This window comes from Necator americanus, chromosome V (assembly GCF_031761385.1).
Source record: "Necator americanus strain Aroian chromosome V, whole genome shotgun sequence".
NCBI lineage: Eukaryota > Metazoa > Nematoda > Chromadorea > Rhabditida > Ancylostomatidae > Necator > Necator americanus.
In genome coordinates, this window is record NC_087375.1 from 9,052,904 (window position 1) to 9,076,908 (window position 24,005).

At 39.1% G+C, this 24,005-nt stretch overlaps 1 protein-coding gene across 2 annotated transcripts; it reads right to left on the reverse strand.

Annotated features, from left to right (window-relative positions):
* Window positions 1-304: 304 nt before the first annotated feature.
* RB195_013337 (uncharacterized protein) lies at window positions 305-21,067 on the reverse strand (the record flags this gene model as incomplete). Of its 2 annotated transcripts, none has more annotated exons than XM_064203101.1 (20): window positions 305-448; window positions 511-651; window positions 762-845; window positions 1,048-1,138; window positions 1,211-1,338; window positions 1,440-1,559; window positions 1,628-1,762; window positions 2,820-2,902; window positions 2,959-3,041; window positions 3,154-3,257; window positions 3,607-3,699; window positions 3,770-3,880; window positions 3,959-4,051; window positions 4,765-4,871; window positions 5,871-5,963; window positions 6,589-6,660; window positions 6,732-6,834; window positions 6,894-6,953; window positions 9,478-9,578; window positions 20,959-21,067. In XM_064203101.1, 20 exons carry the CDS (start codon window positions 21,065-21,067, stop codon window positions 305-307), a joined length of 2,055 nt encoding a protein of 684 aa, XP_064058982.1. The 2 variants fall into 2 exon arrangements, with proteins under 2 accessions (XP_064058982.1, XP_064058983.1); XM_064203102.1 differs by lacking the exons at window positions 9,478-9,578; window positions 20,959-21,067 and adding exons at window positions 18,169-18,175; window positions 18,292-18,338.
* Between the last annotated feature and the right edge of the window lie 2,938 nt (window positions 21,068-24,005).

The window sequence follows — 24,005 nt, forward strand, 5'->3', positions numbered from 1 at the left end:
GATGTATCATCATATGAAGGAAAGAAGCGGAACACGTAGATTAAGTAAGAAAACAAAGAGCCCTGATTTCTCTGTCTCAAGAGGGTCATCTAATTGATCACTAATTGATCAGCACAATTAATTGATTAGTAGCAACTAGTAATTGCTAGAATATCTTGAAACAGTAAAATCAGAGCGAATTACCGCATTAAAGCGGTGTACAAAACATACTCGAGAGATTATCGATTACAAGAGCGAAGTTTGGTGACTACCGATCGAGCACACTAGTCACACTACGCTATACATACTAATCAGTCGATCGAAGTCACTCAGTGTTACCCAACTTTCGCAGATAAGCGTCGTGTCGTTTATACTCGTCTAACGCCTTCTCCGTTTGTCTGTCAGGAGGTAGTTCACTTCGTTTTTGAGTGAATCCAACTTCACGTTGGTTGGTTTGCTCGACATTTTCCTTAATATTAATTAATGCATTACCAGAAATGAATAAAAACACTTAGTATTTATTTAACTCACCCGATTTAAGGTATTTCGCATAATCTCCTCCTTACTCAACTGCACAGTATCTTCTTCTGAGTTGGCTTTAGAAATTGATAACGTATCCATACCACAGATTACGCCATTGATATCTCCAAACATCGCCTTTACTTCGCAGTACTAAAGATGAGAGCATCGGGAGCATACGAACTCTCTGACTTGAAGAAAAAGAAGTGAAACTTGTTCTAAATTTGCAGCTATTTCACTACAGAGTCTATTGTGGAACTTACGTTCGGATTCTTTCTTGCGGTTTGCTCTATCAACTCCCATTTCCTCTCCTTTTCTTCTTGCCGGATCTTTTCCATCGATCGCTCCTTAATCACAATAGTTAGCACTCGCTAGTTTGTAGTGGGCCATGTCATGAGAGGTAATGAACCAGTGCAATCACAGACGGGAAAACTATTTTTGAAAAAACATAAAAAGGAGGACTTTAAAGCTGGTTAAAGTTTACAATTTATTGAATCCTCATTTCCAAGAATAAACAAACACAAAAATGAAGCAAAGAAACGACATCACCTTCGCATAATTTTGTGAGCACTCATCGAACAGTTTTTGATTTATTTCCATGAGCAATTTCAAAGCGTTGTATATCAACCCATGGATGGTCCTAAGCACAAAAAAAAGGATTCAATTTGTGAAGTACGTATACAAAGAAAAAAAAAACGTAAGAAACACGTACTTGTTCCAGTGTGATTTGCTGTTTTTGTACAGTGCAGGGAACATGATTGGTAATATAACTGTAGCGTTCTCTCCTATTAAAGACATGACGTATTCGTTATTCCAATAGTACAACGCGCGTTCAGCAACCTGAACCAATTTCACAAACAATCTCAGCAAATAAGACTGTAATAAAACAAAACAAGGAAGACAACAACAATAAAACAAAAAAAGGAAAGAAAACCACTCACTTGGAAATGAGGACTGCTAACACAGCGTGCTAGTTGCGTAAATAAAGGAACCATCACCTTCTGGAATTCGACCGGTTCTATGACGTCTAGAACCTCTTCCAATTCATTAAGGAACATCACCTGAACATCATGTCAAACTCAGCGGCTGTTACTCGGAAAATGCCCAAAAAGACAGAAAGAATACAAACTTCTTTCGGACTATGAATTTTTGGCCAGAACTTAAGCAATCCTAGAATAACTGGTTCGGTCAACGATGGATCTTTTTCTAAGAACTGCACCACGCAGTAGGCTAACTGAGGATGGTAAGTAGATAGAGATTTTACCTGAAACGAACGAATATCATCAAAACCAATATCATCAGAACTACTTTTACTGATAGTGAAAAATTACAAATCAACGATAGAAATAACATTGAAAATAGGTGCTGAATTTCGCTACAGTAACAGCTTACACGTTTGTACAGTGCGTTGCAATGTGGTTGGTTTCCGATGAGAAATCACGTATGGTAGGGTCAAATCGGCATGAGGCACAGCGCAGTTGCGTAAGCGGTTGCGCTCGAAGCGGCGCGGTGAAGAAAGCGGTTGAATCTTTAAAGGCATCACCCCACGAATCTGAGGTGGTACGGATTTCAGGTGGAGTATTCGTATATGGGATGGGAGACTACGGAGAGGGGGGTGATTCCGTCCATTTCTTCCTAATTGCCGTAAAAAAACGGCCCGGAAGATACGGCTTCAGGCGTTTTGGCGCCGCATCTTCCGGGCCGTTTTTTACGGCAATTAGGAAGAAATGGACGGAATCACCCCCCTCTCCATAGTCTCCCATCCCGTATACAAATACTCCACCTGAAATCTGCACCACCTCAGATTCGTGGGGTGATGCCTTTAAGGGACCATCGTGGACTGCAGTGAAAAGTAGCGTTGGCGACGGTCTTCCCTCAATCCTAACCGCTACGCTCCACCGCACCGCTTCGAGCGCAGCCGCTTTCGTTTCTACGCCGCACTTCATCTCGTATTGAATTTACTATATATACATGATTTCTTTTATCCACCGCCGCAATTCCAGGGGAAAAGAAGAGAAAGTAATGATTACCACAAAAAAAAGAAGACACGCTTTTCTCCAATATTAACGGCAACAACTCAATTCAAAGCTTTTTCAAAAATATTTCGAATTCTGGATTTGAAACGTGAAGGGAAAGGGAACTGGTGGCAGTACAGGTTAATTCACTTCAACTCACAAATTTCAACGAGAAACGCAAACAAAAACTTTCGCAAACAAGTACTATTAGTGCTACCAAATAAATACTTTGACCCAAACTAAAAAAAAAACTCCATTTTGACATAAATATTCAAAGAAAAAGAAACAACTTTAAAAAAAAAATACCTTGTGCAGTGGCAATAAAACACGAAGTAAAAATGTCCTATGCTCCTCTTTGAGAGGAAGAGCGAAACCATTGATAATACTTCCTAAAAACATTTTTAAATTTGTCAATGAAACAAATATTAAATGTGAAGAAACTAACCTAATATTTCCAACAATTCTGCTATACCATTGTGGCGCTCTGTTTCATAAATGAAACAGTAGAAGATGTTATTAATTTGCTTCCTTAAAAGAATGAAAGATTCTCACGAAAAACTAACATCAGGAAACCTATGTAAACTATTTTTGTTTAAAATTAATTAGAAGAAATTTTAAAAGAAAAGAAAAGTAAAGTCACCGAATGTAGGCCCTCATGCCCAAAAATTTTCCGTATATCCGATGCAATGTTGTCTTGAGAAAATCGCGTTCACGTGGATCTTCAGAGTCCATGATCATCAAAAGCTGGAAAGAATAATTAAGATACAATGTTGCCTAGTTACACTGTCTTCATAGAATTACAGAAGTTGTCACTGGCTGTTGAATTCCAAGTCAAATTAACAGAAAGTTAAGCACTCGGAGAAAAAATAAATAAATAAAAGAAAACGAGGTTCAATGTCACTGGGATAAAAGGTGACACTGAACCAAATGATCTCATATCTTCATTAAAACTTAGGTAGCGAAAAAGAATCGGTTTTCAACGACCAATTCCTCTCAGTTAGATATGTTAGATATGAATACGCAAAAACTACATATTTTCGAACACTTAAGAGGAACCAAATTGAGAAAATCACATTGGCATTTAAAATCCTACCCTTAGCATGAATTGATGATCAATATATTTCTTAGCTACACTGGACTGGAAATCAGGTGATTCCAAGAAACGCAGGAAAAACTCGTAGACAAGCTGAAAGAAAAAAGCTCTACGTAACATCCGAGAGATATGTATACGTAGCAACAAAGGACTGTATTTTAACCTGCAAATGTGGCCACGCTGCCTCCAAAGTTGGTTCATCTTCATCCGGATCAAACTCTGCACCAACCGGATTCGTCGGCGGTGAAAGCGGCCGGAAAAGATTCAGGGCGAACTGAACAAAAACGTATAATCTAGTGAATCATTCTTCTTAATTATTTGTTGTAATCGGGGGAAAGAGATGAATGCACACCATGTTAATAGCTTCGGGATACACATTCTCAGTAATCACATCCCTGCAAGTGGAAACGTAGTCGATTAGCTCGTTTAAGGCAGCTCTTTTCACCTGAAAATCAAACCTGGTCTGCAATTTATTTTCCTCTGATTCGATTCAAGTATTCAAACAATATTGACAAGAACTGCTTGCTCTGTATTATAAGCTCTGAGCTATTAATTTATTTTCTCATTCATCTGCTTCTATCCCCTTTTATCAGCACTCAACTTCTGTCAACAACTCCTCCCTCTCATTGTTGTTTTTACAATATCATATAATAGCAGCCACACTACGGATCTAAAAAGGAGTCAGTGCTGCGGTCTTCAATATTAACATTAGTGAATCATGGCAAGATGCAGTAGACATACGATAAGGATTGAAAATTAACCAAACCATAAATTGAATTAAAGATAAAGATATGTCTGGCGTTAATCAACCCTCTTAGAATACACCACCACGTTCACTTCAATTCAGAATCGTTTGAGGTTTACGAATGTGTAACTGACCTATACAATGACTTGCGGGGGCCAGGCGATGTGTCAAGTCAGTGTTTTTATCCTCTCAGATAAAACTGGTACCAATTTATCGACCTTGGAGGGATGAAAAGTTTGGATTGGTTGGCACTACAACGTATCCGAACTTCCTATCGATCGTGCAGAGACAGTAGAACCTTTTACTAATAGCGCTACACCCACCCCATACATTGAATACGATGAAAAAAAATATGGAAATTGCAAAACAACATATCCAGAAAGATTTCCGAAAAAATTCTTTGCTTAACAAACCTCCTTATACTTCATATCACTGAGTGGATCTTGCGCAAACTCAAACACCACACAACATTGTCGTATCTTTTGGATGAACAAATCTTCACGTTCTGACGGATCTGCTTCTGAAAAAGACTAAATCTAGGTCATAAGCAAAGCTAAGTTCGCTGATAAACAACATATTTACTGAACTTTGACATTTCTTTTTTTGTCAAAATTCCCAAAACAAAAACTCTAAGCGCTGTCGCTGGACCACCGTCTTGCAATGAAACATATATTCGCTCTGTGTCGTTTCTAGTAAAAAGGGCGACGGGCATATGTAATATATATATATATATATATATATATATATATATATATATATATATATATATCATTCTTAAATCCACAGGAAATGTAATGGAAAATCCTGCACATCCTAAAAAAATATCCCCCGATTATCTGCTCTACACATCCACCCACCTTATCCACGCATCAAGCGCATGCTATCCAATATCACACGCAGCGGCGCATGCCGCGTATATCGGAAGGGTTCATTAAACTCGTGCATGCAATCACAAACGCTTCCAACAGATTCATTGGCTGACGCTGTTGACGTCATTTGAACATCAAGGTATAGTCTTTCCTCCGATCGATAACATAAGTAGAATTCATATGTAGAATTAGGCTAAGTACCATATTATTATTTAGCTTAAACGGGACTAGCCATCGTTAATCCATCACCAAAATTATCCCATCAAAAACAATAATTTTATTTATCCATAGAGCATGTATAGCTAACTTCAAATTCATGCGGCCTCGCTCATAAATACTTGAAAGCGACAATATTTTAAAAGAAAAATTTTATCCTATCGAAACTCTCAAGCAAGTGTGGATGGCAGTAGGTACAACGCTTGCAACGCCAAAAATTGAAAATCAAATATTTGTCTCATCACCCGCAAACTTCTTATTCCCGGAAATTTTATTCAGCCAAGCGGAATAATAAATTTGCAAGATACTTATGCACTACAGCCGCGCATAATTTGACCGAAAGTGAAAAATGTGAATTCATTTCATGAAATTGTTAAAGGGGAAAATGCGGAAATTAAGCAGACGTAACGAAAATTGTTGTAAAATTTGCTTACCTTTGATCGATGGCAACTTGATAAGCTCCCTATTTGACGACACATTGAATAGACTACTTGATTGCCGACGATCTCTTCGGGGGATGACAGGGCCTGAAAACTGGCTTGTTCTAATAGTGAATACCAATGAATAAAGATATTAATATGTAGCTACAATACGATGCCTATATTATGTCTACTACACATAGCTATGGATAGTTAATAGCCACACGTTTAGTGCTCTCAGTAACAAAAAACGTACCAAACTCGCATCTCGCGAAGGGAACACCTGACATTTCATACGTTAAGGAACAATATGACGTTGGTTGCAAAATGAAAAGGAAAAACAACGAAAGCAGCAAAGGTATGGGCGTAAATATGCATGTAATATGCGTGGGAACAGCAAAAAAAATAGCAGAAGAAGAACTTCCGTCATAAAAAAGAAGAAGTGAGAAAAAGAAGAACTAAATGGGTTTAAAAATATGTTTTTGTGATATGGTAAGTCGTTTCGAACTTTTTATACTAGAAAGCGAAAAAATTTTAGACTTCGATTTTAAATTCTGCAATTTGTTTCCGGAATTTTTACACGAAGTTCCACGTGATTACTTCAGTCAAACACATTTCGGCCTTCTATGAATACGAAAAAGGCGACAAATTTAATATTGGAGGTTTTTCGAACTTTGTCCTAATATTACTACAGTAACGTTGACTAAGAGAAATCCACATTTCTTGCACCTACCTCCACCGTAGTTACTCTTCTTGAGGGAAGTAGGCGGTGGCGCGTCGGGTGGTGGTGCACCATTGTCATTTACTTAAAATAGGAAAATTCTATGTCATTCTGTTATATGAAGAATTTGGACATTTCGCAGAAGAAAGACCAACCACTTGTATCCTCAGTTTGGATCGTTGGGATCTCTTTCTGTTCTTTCTCCTCTTTTTTCTTGTCTTTTTTACTGTCTTTATCCTTGTCTTTATCTTTCTCTGCCTTAATTATGCACTTAACACAATAAGTGGTGAATTCAGAGACAAACAGCGTCTTCAAACCTTCTCCTTTCCTTCTTTGTCCTTCTTCTTGCCCTTGAGCATTGTCGACGAAGCGACGACCTTAACACGACGACACTCATTTATGTCGACAACAATGAATAAATGTACTGGAGGAGATATAACTGAATATCAGGACTGAGACAAGAAAGGGAACGCTGAAAGCGGCAGTCTTAGAACGGACGATTGGGCTCTGAGACGACCTCAGCTCAGCTCAGCTCGATAGCACGCGTACTTAACTGCACTTGACTCACGCCTTGCAGTCTATCACTTATAGTCAGCAGAAAAGGAACTTTGATAATTATATGTTTGTTGAATATTGAACTTCTATAAGATGTTGGAAAAAATTCTGTGCAATGTGGAATTCGGCGCCTAGAAAAACAATAGGAAACCACAATGCACATAGTCGATTAACATTCGCTACTATGTTTTCATTAAAGATATCGGGTTTCTTCGGAAACGTGAAAAGGCCTAGCATTTATAGAAAAAGCTAAATTCTGATGTTTCCTTTGTTGAACTAAACAATTGGGATTAGAGTAGAAAGAACTGGAGATGCGCACATGCGATGCTACCAAAAGGAGGAAAGACAAGTTGAAGTTCTGCAGAAGGCAAGTGCATAGGCGTGACGAAGGAACGGGTGAATAAATTCATCGGTAATATAATGAAAGTCTCTCAATGAATAATTGCTAGGTTGTTCAACAAAATTCAACTTAAAAATAGCAACGAGTGAGAAAGCATCCGAAGTTTCTGAGTTATGATGAGCATAGGTGCGTTAGGGAGAACCCAGACCCTCCTCAGGTGAAAGGGGTCTGGCTCATGGGGTGCAACTCAAGTGAAGGGGGTCCTTTCACCAACCGTTCAAAAGTGAAGGGGATAATTTCATCAACCGTTTAAAAGTGAAGGAGGTCCCTTCCCCAACTGCTCAAAAGTGAAGGGGGTCAGACCACAGACACCGACTATCGCATCTATGATGATGAGCAAAAGTATTCATCATTAAGATGAACAATTTTTTGTTTTTTATACTTATTTTTCCCTAAGCTTAGGAAAAACACGGAAAAAAAATTATTAAACAGTAAGAGCAGCAGTGGATTTTACAAGGTTTCCATTTGTCCTATATCCGCTCTGAACTCGCTTTTGAAGCTACACCAATGAGGTTTTCTTTTTAAATTAAACTAAAGAAAATGTATAGACTCAAGAGAGGACGTAAATAGTGATTCCCTTGATTTGAAGAGGCAGAATGAACAAAAAGAATCATCGTCATTTGATTTTCTCAGAATTAGATTTATACTCAGTCGCACACAGGCTGTAACAACCAAGGAAGTCGCAGCAATCCGTAACAACCACTTCGCAATACCGGTAAAATGCGGGCTGCTGGCCGGTGCGATATGACAATCATTGCTCTGCAACGCGGCTGCGGTCCACACTAGGAATTGTGAGTAGTAAGAAGTAAGACAGTTTCAATATGTACAGTATAAATATCATCAATAGTGACGCCTGAGGAGGAGAAAGACGTGGACACGTAGGGCACAAAAAAAAAACTCGGAAAAGGACAAAAAAACTAAGGAACAACCACTTGTTGCCATCTACCCATTAAGCGCACAGTGAAGGTAATTTCTTCTTTTTCAGAAAACGACACAACAAGCACACCAACCAAAGAACTATCAGAAGGAAAGAATACTTCTGAGTGTAAAGGTATCTAAAGTTATTTATAAAAGCGAACAAACTGAAAGAAAGCTTAGCAATCTTAAGTGCATCTTTCAATTTCGGGAACAGAAACGAGATACACGCATAACGCCGATTTTCAGGGGGGAAAAAACTTGCGACCGAAAGCAAGTAAACAGTGCAACGATGGCGACTGCGTGGCACTGCCTATCCCGGACAAGTCCAAGTTTTATGCGCAAGATTTATGAAATCGACATCAATTCAAAAACCCGTTGTACGTAACGCGCCCTAATTTCACTTGACGTCCAACAGAGGACAGATAGTATTTAGCAATTAACTTTTAAGATAGAACAGAAAGATTTCGAGACCGAAAATTTACCGCACTGATGATGGTAATGTAATACATAGCTTCCTAATAGATAAGTGTGTTTTACAAAAGTTATACGCTAGGGAAGCGAAAAAAGGAGAGACACATACAACGAGTTCTCTCACTAGTTATCTATGTTCAATAACATGAAACTAGGACACCTTGAGCATTTAAGCTATTCATGAAAGTGCCCATTATATTTAATAGGTTCGGACGCATGAGAATGTGTTGTAATAATGTGAGGGTGACCACTGAAAACACCAATAAAAAAGGAGAAAGAGGGAGTTATCGATCGAGATCGATCCTGTGGATTAATGATCAAAGCAGACAAAGAAATCTTGACTAGATAGAGACAAGAAGCTAAATTACTGCATCAACACCAACCAATTAACGTTTACAGATTTTACAGTATGGATTATGCATTAGACTGTACCGGAGTACTGAAAGGTCGGTACAATAGTACAATAGTATTGTACTACAGATTAGAGCAAATGATGCTTTCATCAGAGAATTCCTGAACATAGATTTCACAATTAAAAAGTTCGACTTTCAATGAACCTCTGCATAGTTGAATGTAGTATCGAGTTTGATAAGCTGTGCACGAGGTTGTTGAATAAACTTATTGGCTAGCGTTTCGGCTATATCGCCTTCTTCAGAGCCTGAAAAGGGGGGAATTCAATCTACAATTTAAACGACCAACCTCTTCACAACTAAACTGATAAACTCCACGCCTACTTTCAATCACCAATTTAGCATCTGCACTGAATGCTCACCTTAGATCGGATACGTCTAGCATGGACCGCTGACTGGTCGATCACGGGGGCGAATGGTTCGAATGTCACATTCGGATCGGAGAACCATTCGAGATATGGCGCGAGTTCCCGTGTTATCGTCAGACATTCGCTCTTGTGGTTCATTTTTGGATTTTTGGCTTGGATCCAAAATGCCTCCAGCGATTTTCGAGCCGAGGTTTTAGATTCGTGCGCCAAGATTTGGACCCTAATTTCAAAATCGGCTCCGTCGTGTTTTTGTGTTCTATGGGCACCCAAAGGTGTCCATTCTCGTAACCTATTCTTGCCGTTCACGTGCTCTTTGATGCGGACATACAGCGGTCGTGCCTTTTCAATTTCCACCGAACAATTTGAAACGTCAGCTAGTTCGGAATCGTTTGTACGATACCATCTGACCAACACCGAACTGTGTTATTTGTCCCACAGGTGGACCAGGAGACTGCTTGAGATCTGGGGTAATCTACCTGATTTACCCGAAATCAGGTAGATTACCCCAGATATCAAATAATACAGTTCGGTGTTGTACAGATGGTATCGTACAAACGATTCCGAACTAGCTGACGTTTCAAATTGTTCGGTGGAAATTGAAAAGGCACGACCGCTGTATGTCCGCATCAAAGAGCACGTGAACGGCAAGAATAGGTTACGAGAATGGACACCTTTGGGTGCCCATAGAACACAAAAACACGACGGAGCCGATTTTGAAATTAGGGTCCAAATCTTGGCGCACGAATCTAAAACCTCGGCTCGAAAATCACTGGAGGTATTTTGGATCCAAGCCAAAAATCCAAAAATGAACCGCAAGGGCGAATGTCTGACGATAACACGGGAACTCGCGCCCTCTCTCGAATGGTTCTTCCGATCCGAATGTGACATTCGAACCATTCGCCCCCGTGATCGACCAGTCAGCGGTCCATGCTAGACGTATCCGATCTAAGGTGAGCATTCAGTGCAGATGCTAAATTGGTGATTGAAAGTAGGCGTGGAGTTTATCAATTTAGTTGTGGAGAGGTTGGTCGTTTAAATTGTAGATTGAATTCCCCCCTTTTCAGGCTCTGAAGAAGGCGATATAGCCGAAACGTTAGCCAATAAATTTATCCAACAACCTCGCGCACAGCTTATCAAACTCGATACTACATAGATTTCACAGTTCATCACAAAGTTCTTACATACTGTCCAGAAACATATTGAATGATAGTACATGTTGTCTTTGACTTGATTTCTCTGTTTTTCTAAGAGAAAATGAGAAAGTGCTTGACAAGGGGATTGAACAAGCGTTTTCCGGATCCTTTTTTTCGTTCGGATAAAAACTACAGATTTTTCAGCAATTGGTTATTCACAGAAAACAATAGCAATTCATTTTCATAAAGGAGCAGGAGCCTACAATCAGCCAACAAAACAGCTCGGCAAATCCTTCCCTGTTTATTTCCCATATACATAAATTCACACGGTTCCACACCCATTATTGTCTCTCCATAAAAATTTCCTCTCACATTACTATGGCGAGAAGAATATCGCCGGAATCATGTGCTACATAGTTGGTTGTCAATATAGGCTTCACTACACTACGCCGGCTTCATGCCCACAGGAAATCATTAGTGGTGACAAATCAGCGAATAGAGAACGGCATGACGGTGAACACGCTTTGAAAATCGAAGGAAGCTGTAAACAAATGGCATATGACTACACAACAGGAAAAGAAAACTGAAAATGGTGTAGTGAATGGTAACGTTCACAACAAAATAGAATCGTCTGAGCGAAAAAACCCTGACATCCTTGTTAATCATAATAGATGAAGTGTATATTAACGAAAATCTGAGACGAAAATATAGAAGATGGGACTGCAAATTTGTATTTATAAATGCAACAAAGAAGAAGACAGACGTCACGCCGCGATTTTCCGAAAGAAATGCAGAGAATAGGATGAATGAGGATAATGATGATAATAATAAGGATAAAGTGAAAAAAGTCATCACGATCTCTGCGCGGTCGGAGGTTCGATACTACCCAAGCCGAACAAAGCCCATCATCCCGGGTCAACAATTCCGCACTAAATTTGTCTGAGAGAATAAGGACATCTTCCTAAGTTATTGAATACGTTATCATCTTCAAAACGACTGGCCAACAAAGAGCACTTCAGCACACTTTTACATTCTCTTTAGGAAAAAAAAAGGTATTTTAATGCAATCTTGACAATTTGAGAGAAAAGAACAAGCAGATGTAGGAAAATCAGTGAATAAATATGTCGAAAACGTTGATTAACTACGAGGCTTTAAACGTGGTCTCACTTGCTTAACGACACCCATCATCTTGCAACTAATTTCATCTGTTTCCGTGATGTGCTTCATTTTATCTTCAATGCTAAGAATGTGAAAGCTTATCCCACATATGCTAACGCTCTAAACCGTGTTCAAGACGAAATCCGAATCTAATACGACATATATCGTCATACTACAATTGATTCGGAGAAAAAATCATGTAATTGAGAAAGGAAGTAAAGTTGGTGCAGCATTGTGTCATCTCTTCGCTGGGAAAATAATTGTTTTCAGCTGCACGTCGCCGTAGCTACACAAACACAAATTGTAAGTCTTGCGTAAATCTTGTGCTCTCAGTTTCGTAGTATTTTTGTGATTTTGTTCAATATTCATTCGTGCATTGAAAAAAATTTGCGCTGCCCTTCCTGTACTCTACGCCACTCTCCGACTCATTCAATTTTAACACAAAATCCCACTTCTTGCCCTTTAAATCCACCAAGGAAGGAAGCAGCAAGATGCAGAACAAAACAATGGATTAAAAACGAAAAAAAACTGCAGAATATTTTGTTTCAAAATAATTGACATCCACTCACTTCGCTGTCACGGGTAGCAGATGTCGTTCGGGCTAAGAAATTCTCAGGCGAACAAACATTACCTATGTAAGTTGTGAAAAAAGATGAAAGTTGAAATCTAGCACTGTGAACGCATCTTATAATTCAGTAAAATAAGAAATAAGCGAGTCTATAGTCGAAAGAAGTCCAAGAACATAGACTAAGGATTAGCAGAGACCGCATAAGCAAATCGTCTCCCAATCAATTCGGCAAAGTGACGACACATGCCTTTGCCGCGAATTCTCTTCCGCATCTTTGTAATCTGCGCTTATGTAGACATGTGGGTACATATGTATGTTTACGATGGGCGACGGTTGTGTGCGTTCGACTACGGCAGCGAAACTGTGTGTCAAGTGGATAAGATAAGTGATTTCGTCGCATTGCAGTTAAACACAGATAGCGAATACTACTTATAGTGTGCGCGATAAGTTGATATCATTTCTTCAGTCACATATATTGTGTTTTCCGAAAAATTACTTCTCGAACAAACTTGAATGAGCAATGGCAAAGATTAGGAGCATGAAGTGATACTGACAAATAATAGTGGCAAAAACATCCTGCCTATTTCATTTAAATATTTCATTTGAAAGATTTGAAGCAGCAGTAGAGTGCATTTATACAGCAAATGATGATAATGATGACATAAATATATTATGGTGAAAAATGACGCAAATATTTCATCCGAAACAACCATCATTAATGAAAAAAAGGCTCTGGTAATTCTGCTGATTTGTAGATGTTTCCCTTTTTCCATAACCGGCCAAAAAGCACATTTAGGACTAATCAAGTTATCGATCCTGAATTGCATCGTGTGCGATTGAATTGCCCCAGATATCCAGGCCTTCTACAAATCGCTATCTCATAAGTCATTCAGAAAAAAAAGCCTTGCAGCTTACATGCCGTGTTCACGTGAGCCATGCAAAGTAAAGTATTCTGTTTTGAATGTGATGTCGGAAGTGAATTATTCCAGAAAGCCCGAGCATTGATAGGGAATCACCGCAGAGCCCCTCTAATATTAAAGTTGAGTTGTGTAAAGTACAAAGGTATGAAGGAGGATTATTATGGGTGGATCAATTCATTTGAAAAAAAATCATTGAAAGGATAGGAATGTTATGTTTGCCAGCCTAACTAACAGAGATAAATGAATGTCTCGCATTCAACTAGGAAAGATAGAAAGAAACTAGTAGTTAATATGTTATAGAAAAGTTAATGTGTTAACGCTCGACCGATATCATTGCACTTATACACATGAGCAGGGTTTAGTCCTAGGCAAAGTCGCATTAGCTGACAGAAAACATCTTTCGTGACCAACTTCCAACTGTTGGAAGTTTGGCGATGTGGATACATAAGCCAGAGAAACTACAACCCATTATAAGAATACTTGGAATGTATGCAAGAAGAATCAATTTCGGAAATATCGCGCATTGAGCGCGAATAGGCAGTGCCACATTGCCAAGCTCAGTTCGTAACCAGCACACTCAAGGACGTCCGATCAACGTCAACATGATATTGGCCACATTTTAAATGCTCTTGAAATATGAAATATTGAGCATTTTAAAAATGCTCTTATTATGTCCATTTTCAAAATGCTCAATATTTCAAATCGGAAGTAAATCTACTTCATATCTCAGAAGAACTAGACAGAAGTATGCACATATTAGTGATGAAAAATATGTAGAACTGAAACACTCTCCGCATTCATTCATCAAATTTGATCGCTCAGAATTCGAGTGAGTGACGGTGGCATAGCAATATCTCAAAACCAAAAAACAACTCTTTTTTCGTTGTAATCTGATGAGACCTTCCTCACGTTCCAACTCTCATGAGGAATTTAAAAAGGATAAGAAGAGTTTTGCAAGTGCAGAACAAAGTATAGTGTTACATCATAGACACTAAAAAAAGAATATCCTCCCATAGTCCCTTTGGACTTCTCTAGATAGATAAGTGCAAAACAACAACTTTCAAATGAATACTGCCTTAAACTCTCAATGTAGACAAAAGAAAAACAAAAGCTAAAGTTAATTACGAACATAACAAAAAAAAGTGCACAGAAATATAGCTGTGAGAATTGTATACAACTTCGCTTTACATCCTGAACATGGAAGAGATCGTGAAAAACTCAAATAGAACTCTTTCCTCTGTAAAACCTGATGACTGATTTTGATATCATATTTTTGTGCTTAACAAACTTAAAAGTGAAATCAGAATACATTAATTAGGTTCTATACTGTAGAATACTTTTACTGATATGTCAATTCTTTTCAAAATCTCAACATTTCTAAATTTTTAATAGGTAATAACTTGAATTTCAAAAGGCCTCTTTAGTGACTATTCAACAGTTCCAGCAGAGAAGTTAAAATTTCGCGAGCTAACGCCGAGACAATTGAATGATTCATAAGTTTCTGATTTTTCGCTGGATGCGATGAAAATTTCACAGCTTATAGTGATTCGAAATGTAGGAAGTTACCAAATATTTACAACAAGAAATCTGAAGTTGCCTTGGCACGGACATCCAACCATGAATATGAGGTTGTAATGACTACCGACCGATACCAAGTAATTAATGTCGGTCCTAAGAGTAAGTGAGTTATCAGATTTTCAGTTCACCCAGAAACATCAGAGTCCAGCATTTGGCTTGTTCTTTTATCAACGGAAGTTTCTTTCAAGAGAAAAAAGTTCTAAGTTCAATAGCGTAGCGCTGAAGTGGTGAATTTCGTATGGACATATCATTCACCACTCTTTTTGTAACATTCGAAGTAAATATACGGCCACGTATGTTTATGTAAGGCTTTTTAAAAGAAATGTTATAGTAAAGGACAGTTGGCCGAATTGAACAGTACTTGGAAACTACTGCTTGTAAAATGCTTCAGTTCCAAGTTCAATAGATAACAACTACAAAGCAACATTCAAAGATCAGACGTATAACAATAAGAGCGAAAAACTCAGATGGACAAAAACCCCATCGAATTCCTATTTGTTTCGTGAGTCGTTTTAGTTTCGTAGCAAATGTTAAAAGAAGTGTCATAATTTAAACTGTACAACTGTACAAAACGTACTAAATGTGGTGGTTTAGAAACAAATATTTTCTTTCCAATCTATGGAGAATGACTCACAAAGAAGTGCAACAACAAGTTTCCAGATTAAAATTCCACCAAAGTGAAATTTGCTCACTAATCCCTTTCTTAGGACTTTTTTAAAACACAAAAAAGAAACTTCCCTCAAAATATGAAGATGTGACTAGAGAAGAGTCAAAGTGAAACACCGGTATTTATAAAAAGAAAAAAATGTTTAGACGCAGTGACAGGGAACAGGCAAAGCAAGCGGATCAAAGCAAAATACCTTGCAACCGCATATTTATTTCACTTTCAGAACACATAATACCAAAATAGAGCGGGAAACAATGACTAATCAATAAACTGAAAACTTGCTCCTATCCACTACTTCTGCCGTCTGAAAAAAGACGAAAACAAAATACCAAAAGCATGAATTGAACAGGGAACTCTATAAGAGCGCTTGGTTGCAGTAACAAGTTCAAGTGAGATTACAATATAAAAACAAAAAAGTCGATAGAATGAAATAGTAAGAGTCTGAGCAAGAGGAGGACCACAACAACTGCGCCGAAAGTCCTTTAATTGTGTTTGTTGCTCGCATACCAGCGTTCCAAGCATTCCTGTTTCATCAACGAAATTTATTCGAAACAAAAAGTACGCTAGGATTCTTTAGGAAGAAACCCACTAAGATTCAAATCTGTGCGGACATTGGAGAGTTTCTATTTGCCTTGAAAATGAGTCTCCGAACACCAGGAATAATGCGAACGTAGCTTGGGGTTTTACTCAAAATATCCCACGTAGGTTTACCATTCAATTAGAGAAAGTAAAGTATACAATAGAAAGAATTAAAGCCAGCAAATATGAGTCATTGTATTTATAAATTTGCGTCGACAGACTGTTTGTTACTGCATTAAAAAAGCTAACATCCTCTCTAATAAGGTTATATTAAAAGAGTGCAATAAAATCCGGAGCTGCTTTCACAAGAGTCTCAAGAAGCAGAAAATGACTATTCAGTGCAAAACTGGTTCCTGAACTACTGGGAATTCTACTACAATCGTGTTTTGCATGCAAATGCACATAATGCGCACTGCTTGAGTCCACCATATCAACGTGACAGTTCTAGAATGTTTAAGAATTTTAGAATTTTGTTTTAATTATAAACGAAATACTAGGATAGGGATTCGCTTGTGATCAGTTGAATGAGCCAATAAAAGTAAACACTTTAGGCAGCTAGATCAGAAATCTAGCTAAGAAGAATAAGAATTGTTCTACTTTCGCCTTCCTTTACGCAAAAGGCTTCGTCCGAACGATATGTTACTAAAGGTTTAACATCTCCCTCATCTAAATTTAGGAGATTTTCAAACATGGAGAAAACGTGTCTTAAGGTTGCAAAGCTCTAAGCATGTTTTTAAACTCCTGAAGACCTCAACATAGACTTTGTAAGAATGCATGTATTACTAAGAGGGAAGTCATAGAACAGGTGGACGACTACTGCTTTCCAAAGCTACTTTGGTTCATAACAACTTAACTTCAACCGAATTGGCCCAAGTTTTTGAGCTGACACTGCAAAAACGCTGATAAGGGTCTTTTTGCTGATAATTTCACCACCACCAGTTATCTACCAGAAGCCTAAAAACGCACACTACAAGGAATTTGGAAACAATCAACCACAAACAAAAAGCCACATGTATTCCTGGAGAACTGCAGATAAGAAACGAAACCAACTTGTACAGATGCTGCACCCTTATAAACTCAATTTTTAGCTAGCAAAAAAAATTACACCCAAAAGCTGCTCAGTGCCCTCAAGGCGACATAGTTTCCGGAAGGTTGTGACCAAATTACACACTCTACAAATCTAACTGTGAGCATGGAGGATGAAATTCGTGCCGGGCTAGGATGGCGTGAAAGAAATAAATCAAATAGAACTATTGTAAATCAAAAACGATCCAAGTCACGCTACAATACAAATAAACTCGATGAAAAATGAATACAATAGGTTTATCTGTATGGTTATCTGAGCAAAAACCTTATGAAATATACATGAACCTTGAGAAAACACCGAGAGAAGCAAAAAGCCCCGGAGTTTACAGCATCATTAAAACTGAAGCAGTCTAAAATCAACCCCCACTTGGAATATATAAACTATTATCTTAATATAATAATATTATTATATTACTTCATATGTGTGCTGCCCAATATATGTTAGAATATGGCAACTGATGCAAGAAAAGCAAAATAAACGAACCGGGAATATCGCGCAATACAGCAACAAACCGAACAGTAATAGCACTAGCATTATTCTGACGTGTTTCAAACTTTTAGAGGGCGGATGTAAAGACGATTTTTGAAAAAACCGACTACAGCACATGACCGAGAAGTAGACAGCGCATCGTAAAATATGTGCCAAACGAAGCAAGGCAAAAAAAACTATCAAGAAACATGATATTCAGGAAAAAAGACGAAACCGTTATATGCGAATGATAAACATCTAAACTGTTTCCCGAACGAATGTAAATTACTTTGAGATAAAAAATGTACTCACTTTGTTCCTGAGTGTTGATGTGGCACCCGCAAACAGATTGGCGACTTATGGAGATATCTTAATATCTGCAAAGCAAACCTTTAATTAGGTCGGATGTCAGAGCGAAAACTCGGACGTACGTACGATTTGAAATAGACAACCGTTCGATAAAGAAACAACTTCAATGACATCACTTGCGGTATGGAGAAGGTTCAGATCAACAAAAGAGAAAAAAACGAGCAAAAACTGGATCAGATTCGGCGCTTATCACGCTCACCACCTTCTCCCCTCAACTGTTGCGATAGTGGCAAATGCCGGTATTGATTTTTAAAGCTGTATGTGGATTGGAGCGCAACGCTTTCTCTTCTCGGAGATTTTCTACGCCGAAATACTTTTACTGGAAATATTGTTACTTTATCGATCCAACAACATGTGTCCTCAGCTGCTAAACACGAGATAAACTGATCTGCGACTTGATGGATGGGGTCGTTTACCGAGATTTCTCCCCTCGAGACGATAGCGCACGTGGTGACGACTGACGTATTGATCTGTACTTTAAACTTACTTATTTTCCACTAACGTAGAGCATTCACACAACCATAATTCAATATTTCCCTTGAAGAAGAAAATTAGATACAACCGTTTCATTCGACGTGGATACGGGAAATTCTCGAACCCACATTTTGTATCTTGTGTTTTGAGTTTATACTCGGAAGCGGAACAACTATCTCTGGAAAACTGACGAAGCACAGCTAAATAAGGTCCTTTGCTTTTTCATTAAAGCAGATTGATATCACGAGTAGTGAGAGGCGATTATCGTAAATCTATAGCGAGGAATTTGTTACAAATATTACACATCTTTTGCCACGTTCGCGAGAACGTCACGCCTGCTCTGATGAGATCGTGAACACTAAATTGGGGCTTGTCGCGTGATTTTAAAAAGTATGAAAAGACGTTGGATCACTGCAACAATTAATTTCACGCTGTAAACAAAGGTCTAGTTTCTTTCGAAGACAAATCCACTTACTGGAACGCTACGAACACTTCGGAAATTAATGGGTCTTGACTCGAAGTAAACTGTTAATTTGATCGTCCTAATGGCATATCCAAGTCTTTCATCACTCAGAGGTCGATAAATTGGTACGAGATTGCCTCTGCAAGTCACTGTACAGGCTAATTACATGTTCGTAAACCCCAAATGATTCTGAATTGAAGTGAACGCGTTGCTGCATCCAAAGTGGATTGATACGTCAGAGGCTTTATCCTTTCTTTTTATTTTGAAAATCTCCTTACCGCATTTATCATTAATTAGATCGTCAGCTTGCGCACCATTAAAATAGCCCCTTAAATAGTCACAGAGAGGTCTACTGAACTGCAACTTTCAGGAAAAATGTCTCGCTCCACAACCAGTTCTCCAACGTTCGTTTGGAATTAGTCCAGCAAATCTGCGCAACATTGGTGAAATACACAGTGCGATCTAGAACAATAAACAAAAATAGAAGGATGCAACCTAAACCTGGAAGGTGTAGGATGAAGAGGTTTCGTGCAGCGATAATGGTGTATTTGTGTGATAATGTGACAAGTGTAGTTCTTGTTAGGATTACTGTTTTATGGTGCTTCTTAAGGATACGTGAGCTGTTGTGGTTTTTTCTGGTTCTATACTGACTGATAGCACCAATAAGCTGCGTAGGCAACGCCATGAAGCACGGTGCAGGTGCGCTGGAAGCGGCGCGGTGGTCGAAACGGTTTGAATCGTGGTGGGACTATCGTGAAATGTAGCAATGAACGGTGGCTGCAAAGGTCCTAACTTGATTGTAACCGCTATGCTCCGCCGAACCGTTTCGAACACAGCCGCTTATGCACCTGCACTGTGTTTCAGATCGTTTTATACTTATGGTTCAGTAACCATGTTAAGGACCATTTATGTCAGTTATGTGATAGTAATCTGCAGTTCATTACAGTAGTAGGTGAAACAATTAAAGATGTAGCCTAGCGATTCCCAGCGACACTTACTGCCTTTGCGAGTAGAAGCAAAGAAAACTTTCACCAAATCATAGCTCACTGCTCGCAGGTGTTTCAGCAGATCGAATGCCCAGCTCCAACAAATTCGTTGAGCCCTGCGCTTTCACTGATGAAGCAGGCCACAACGAAAGCTGTTCCCAGTAGGTCACCCTATGAAAATGTATGGTAGCTATTCAATCATATTTATTGGAAAATACGACGGCATTGGATATGATCCGCTCAAATGCAGCGCTCAGCTCCTCAAATCCGAATAAACACGGTCTTGAACATGAGAATATTTACCGTGACCAAATCAGCTTGAAAGACTCAGAATACAAATTAGATTTCAAATCCTCGTTAGAAAGTTGTAAAGCAATTTAATTCCATGTGAATTAATAAGAAGAAGAGGGGAACAACCTTCATCTATAATATGACAGAAGAAAGGAAATGTGCATCACGTGTGCATGACATTCAATTTTGTTTTTGTGTACTTTCGTGCTCATTCAGAAGTCAAACGGGGAAAACAAACTTGTTTTCAGCATCGCTCACACGCAGCAAGAAACACATTCCATGTTCGTGAGGAATTCTTGTGCTACTGCGTTGAAGGCAAATCCCGCGAATAGTAGATCATGGGGAGGAGGGTGATTCCGTCCATTTCTTCCTAATTGCCGCAAAAACGGCCCGGAAGATGCGCCGCCGCACAGGGCTGGCGCGCTCCAATCGAAGTTCTTGTATAAAATAGTGCGCCGGAACGCTCGTAGCCGTATATTCCGTTTTCCACGGTAATTAGGAAGAAATGGATTGAATCACCTTCCTCCCCATAATCTACGACCCCGTGTACTCCACCGGAAATCCGTACCACTCCAGATTCGCGGAGTGATGCCTTTATCATGACGTTGCTTAGATTTCGGTAGAACATTCTGGAACGGTTGAAATGTTGAGAAATTCTTCTTCTGAATGCTACCGTTAGCTTCGTTGCTCTCATCATAAGGATCCGGATGTCCATCATAAGGATATGGGTTGCCAAAATCGAAAGATTAAATTTTTAAGCTGATGCAAGGATTCGTTCACTATTCCAGCATTCCTTCAAACGTCTTGTATTGAAATTCCTGCTGATTGAGAAATGATCGTTTCTTCTAGGACTCAACCGATAAACTGTGGCTTGTCCGGAAATCAACAATTGAACCTCTTGTGCAAACGTAGAGAATCCTAACCTAGATATCCAGCACATCCTGCCTATCTAATTGATTCCCGAAGAAGTAGCGCTCAAAACGATTCCACGAGCTCCCTCTGTCCTTCCCTCCTGCCGTCGTTACCTTCACATCAATTAAAGGCAGCGTGTCACGAAATTGACGTAGTGTGGGAATAAGATGGAGAAAATAGAGTGTGGGGTGTAGATTACGAATGTGAGTGTGGTCCCAGCCAGTTTCCACTGGTGGTCCTGAAAAACGGAACGGCGTACGTTCGTAAGAGGTACGCTAGAACGCGCTTTCTTGTATAATCCTCAAGATTAGCTTTTAGTTGGTTAATTCGCCCGGCAACTCCATCCTGCTTGATGTCATAGGTATATTTTTTTTGTAGGATCTACTCTGACATCCTTTCCGTCAATTGTTCCAGTGCGGCAGGCTTAGTCCATCTGTGATTCTTCTTCCTTATACATTTCTTTGTGTCCAATAGACAGATATTACTCCTAAGTAAACTGCCAGGTCGGGCGTCATTCTGAGTCTCTTGACTTATTCTGGGAAATTTTGTTCTAGCGCGTCAAAGTCTCTAGATGGCAACAATATTAGCCGACATTTTCGCTGAGTTGAAAGTACTGTCTAGTCGAAGATATGAGCATGGGAGCCTCAGTACCCTCAGTCAGTTCTTCTGCCCCTTCCTTGATGCATGCGAAGTCTGCGTATGGCTTTTCTGCTGCTATGTCGTTCTTTTTCTCTGTTCATTCAGAACATCTGAGGTCGAGCGTGGTGAAGTTCCCATCATTTATGAGCTTTCAAGTTTTATTGCTCCTTTCTCATATAACATCTTCTTCATGAGCTCTTTTTCTTCTCTTCAGTAGCAGTTCTACATTCGTTCACCCTTCGTTAGCTGCATAGACTTCCACATGACTAGAACTTCTGGAAAAAAATTAATGATGTTGCCGTACGGTAGAGAAAAGAACCACTTTCACAAAAATGTATCCCTCTTCTTTCTGATCAAGTAACTCCATCATCCGTGCAGGCACTAACAGTTTTGGTGATACAAAATCGCCTCGTAGAAGCCTTTCCCAGCGGCCATACTGCGGTGACGAGGAATCTTATCGGAGTGATGGCAGTTTTGGCTGACGTCCTCGTACCAGACCCATACAAGTTTCGATTAAATGACGTTGACACTGCAGTCTTCGCTGTTAAAGGCTTTCTCGAGTTCGAAATTTAGGAAAAGTCAGAAGAGACATCCTCGAAAAACTTCTATGACGCTTGACACGGTCCTATTTTTCTTGTCACCTCAAATCTTGACAGAAAGCAGCATGTTCTTAATGTTTGCTTCCGTCCATTGTCATACAGAACCGGCATTCATAAGATGCTTTCGTGGAACATCACTACTGCGTCAACATCCAGGAAACATATCACACGATAGTTTCAAAATTTTCAAAATTCTCACTCGATCTTCCTTTTGTGAACGAGTCAGTTTGATCCGCTGGTGCGGAGTGATATAAGATGAGGTTAGGAGGTAGTAGACGAGGGGGGGAGGATTAAGAGCTACTGGATGCGATTTGGAAGATTGCTAAATAGTGTATACATATACATGTAATCATGACATTTTTTCGCTATCCGTACTTCCACTGGGATGAATTCAATGTGAAATTTCACCGTTATGGTCTGTAGCCATGGAAAGAGAATACTAGCAAATGTAATTAATAAAGTAATTAGTAACGCGGGAGTCAGATGCTGACTATTAAATATTAACGAAACAATAGATGTTTTTCTTTCAAGGAATCCATATTTGTTAATTACGATGCATCAAAACGTCACTCGACTATACCCGCTACCGTCATTCATTTTTAAGAAAATGTGAAGCGTTTTCGTGAACGGTGATCCGCATAGTGAGGGACGAGATAGATATTGTTCAAAAAGGCAGCACACTACCATATTTACACAAAAATATGGCAGAAAAGAGCAGCAGAAGATGTAAAAGAAGATACAGATATATTTATGTGTTGTGCTTTTCCTTGTGATTGCATCCTAAGAAGTTTTTTTGGCGATTTTTCTAGGGATATGTCACTATTGTGTAACTATTTTCAGAGTAGAGTGATTTTGAACTAGATCGAACCATACTGCGCACGAAACAAGAGCCAAAAGCTATGTAGTAAGCTCGTGCATGTGGCTCAAAATTGATGCATCTGGTTCCGCGGTCATTTCAGTATCCTTTCAGCACTGACTTGGCGAATTTATGGACCAAGGTTTGTCCGACACTTCGTTAATTTGAGCTACAGGAGTCGTAGCTAATCTGAAAATCAAGACACGTCAAGCTTTTCTCTGTTTTCACGTCAAAAACAGAGACAATGCTAACTCTGAGTTCCGCAACTCGGAGTTGTGTTTCACTTCGTTTCCGGCATCGGAATTCCTGCAACCGGCGCTTCAAAATCTAAGAAAGATGATACTGTGCACAGCGTTTGCAAGAACAATGTTAAATTACCATCTAACTAAAGTTTTGCACAAGCAAATAAGTGAACCTTAGTTATAATTTCCCCAAGAATTCGTTGCGCACATGAGCGAGCATCCACAAGAGAGTTCTAAAAAGTTCACATGAATAATGAGGATGTGAAAGATGTGTGTCTGTTGCTGGCAACAATAAAAGTCTGCTGTTAGAAAGGAATA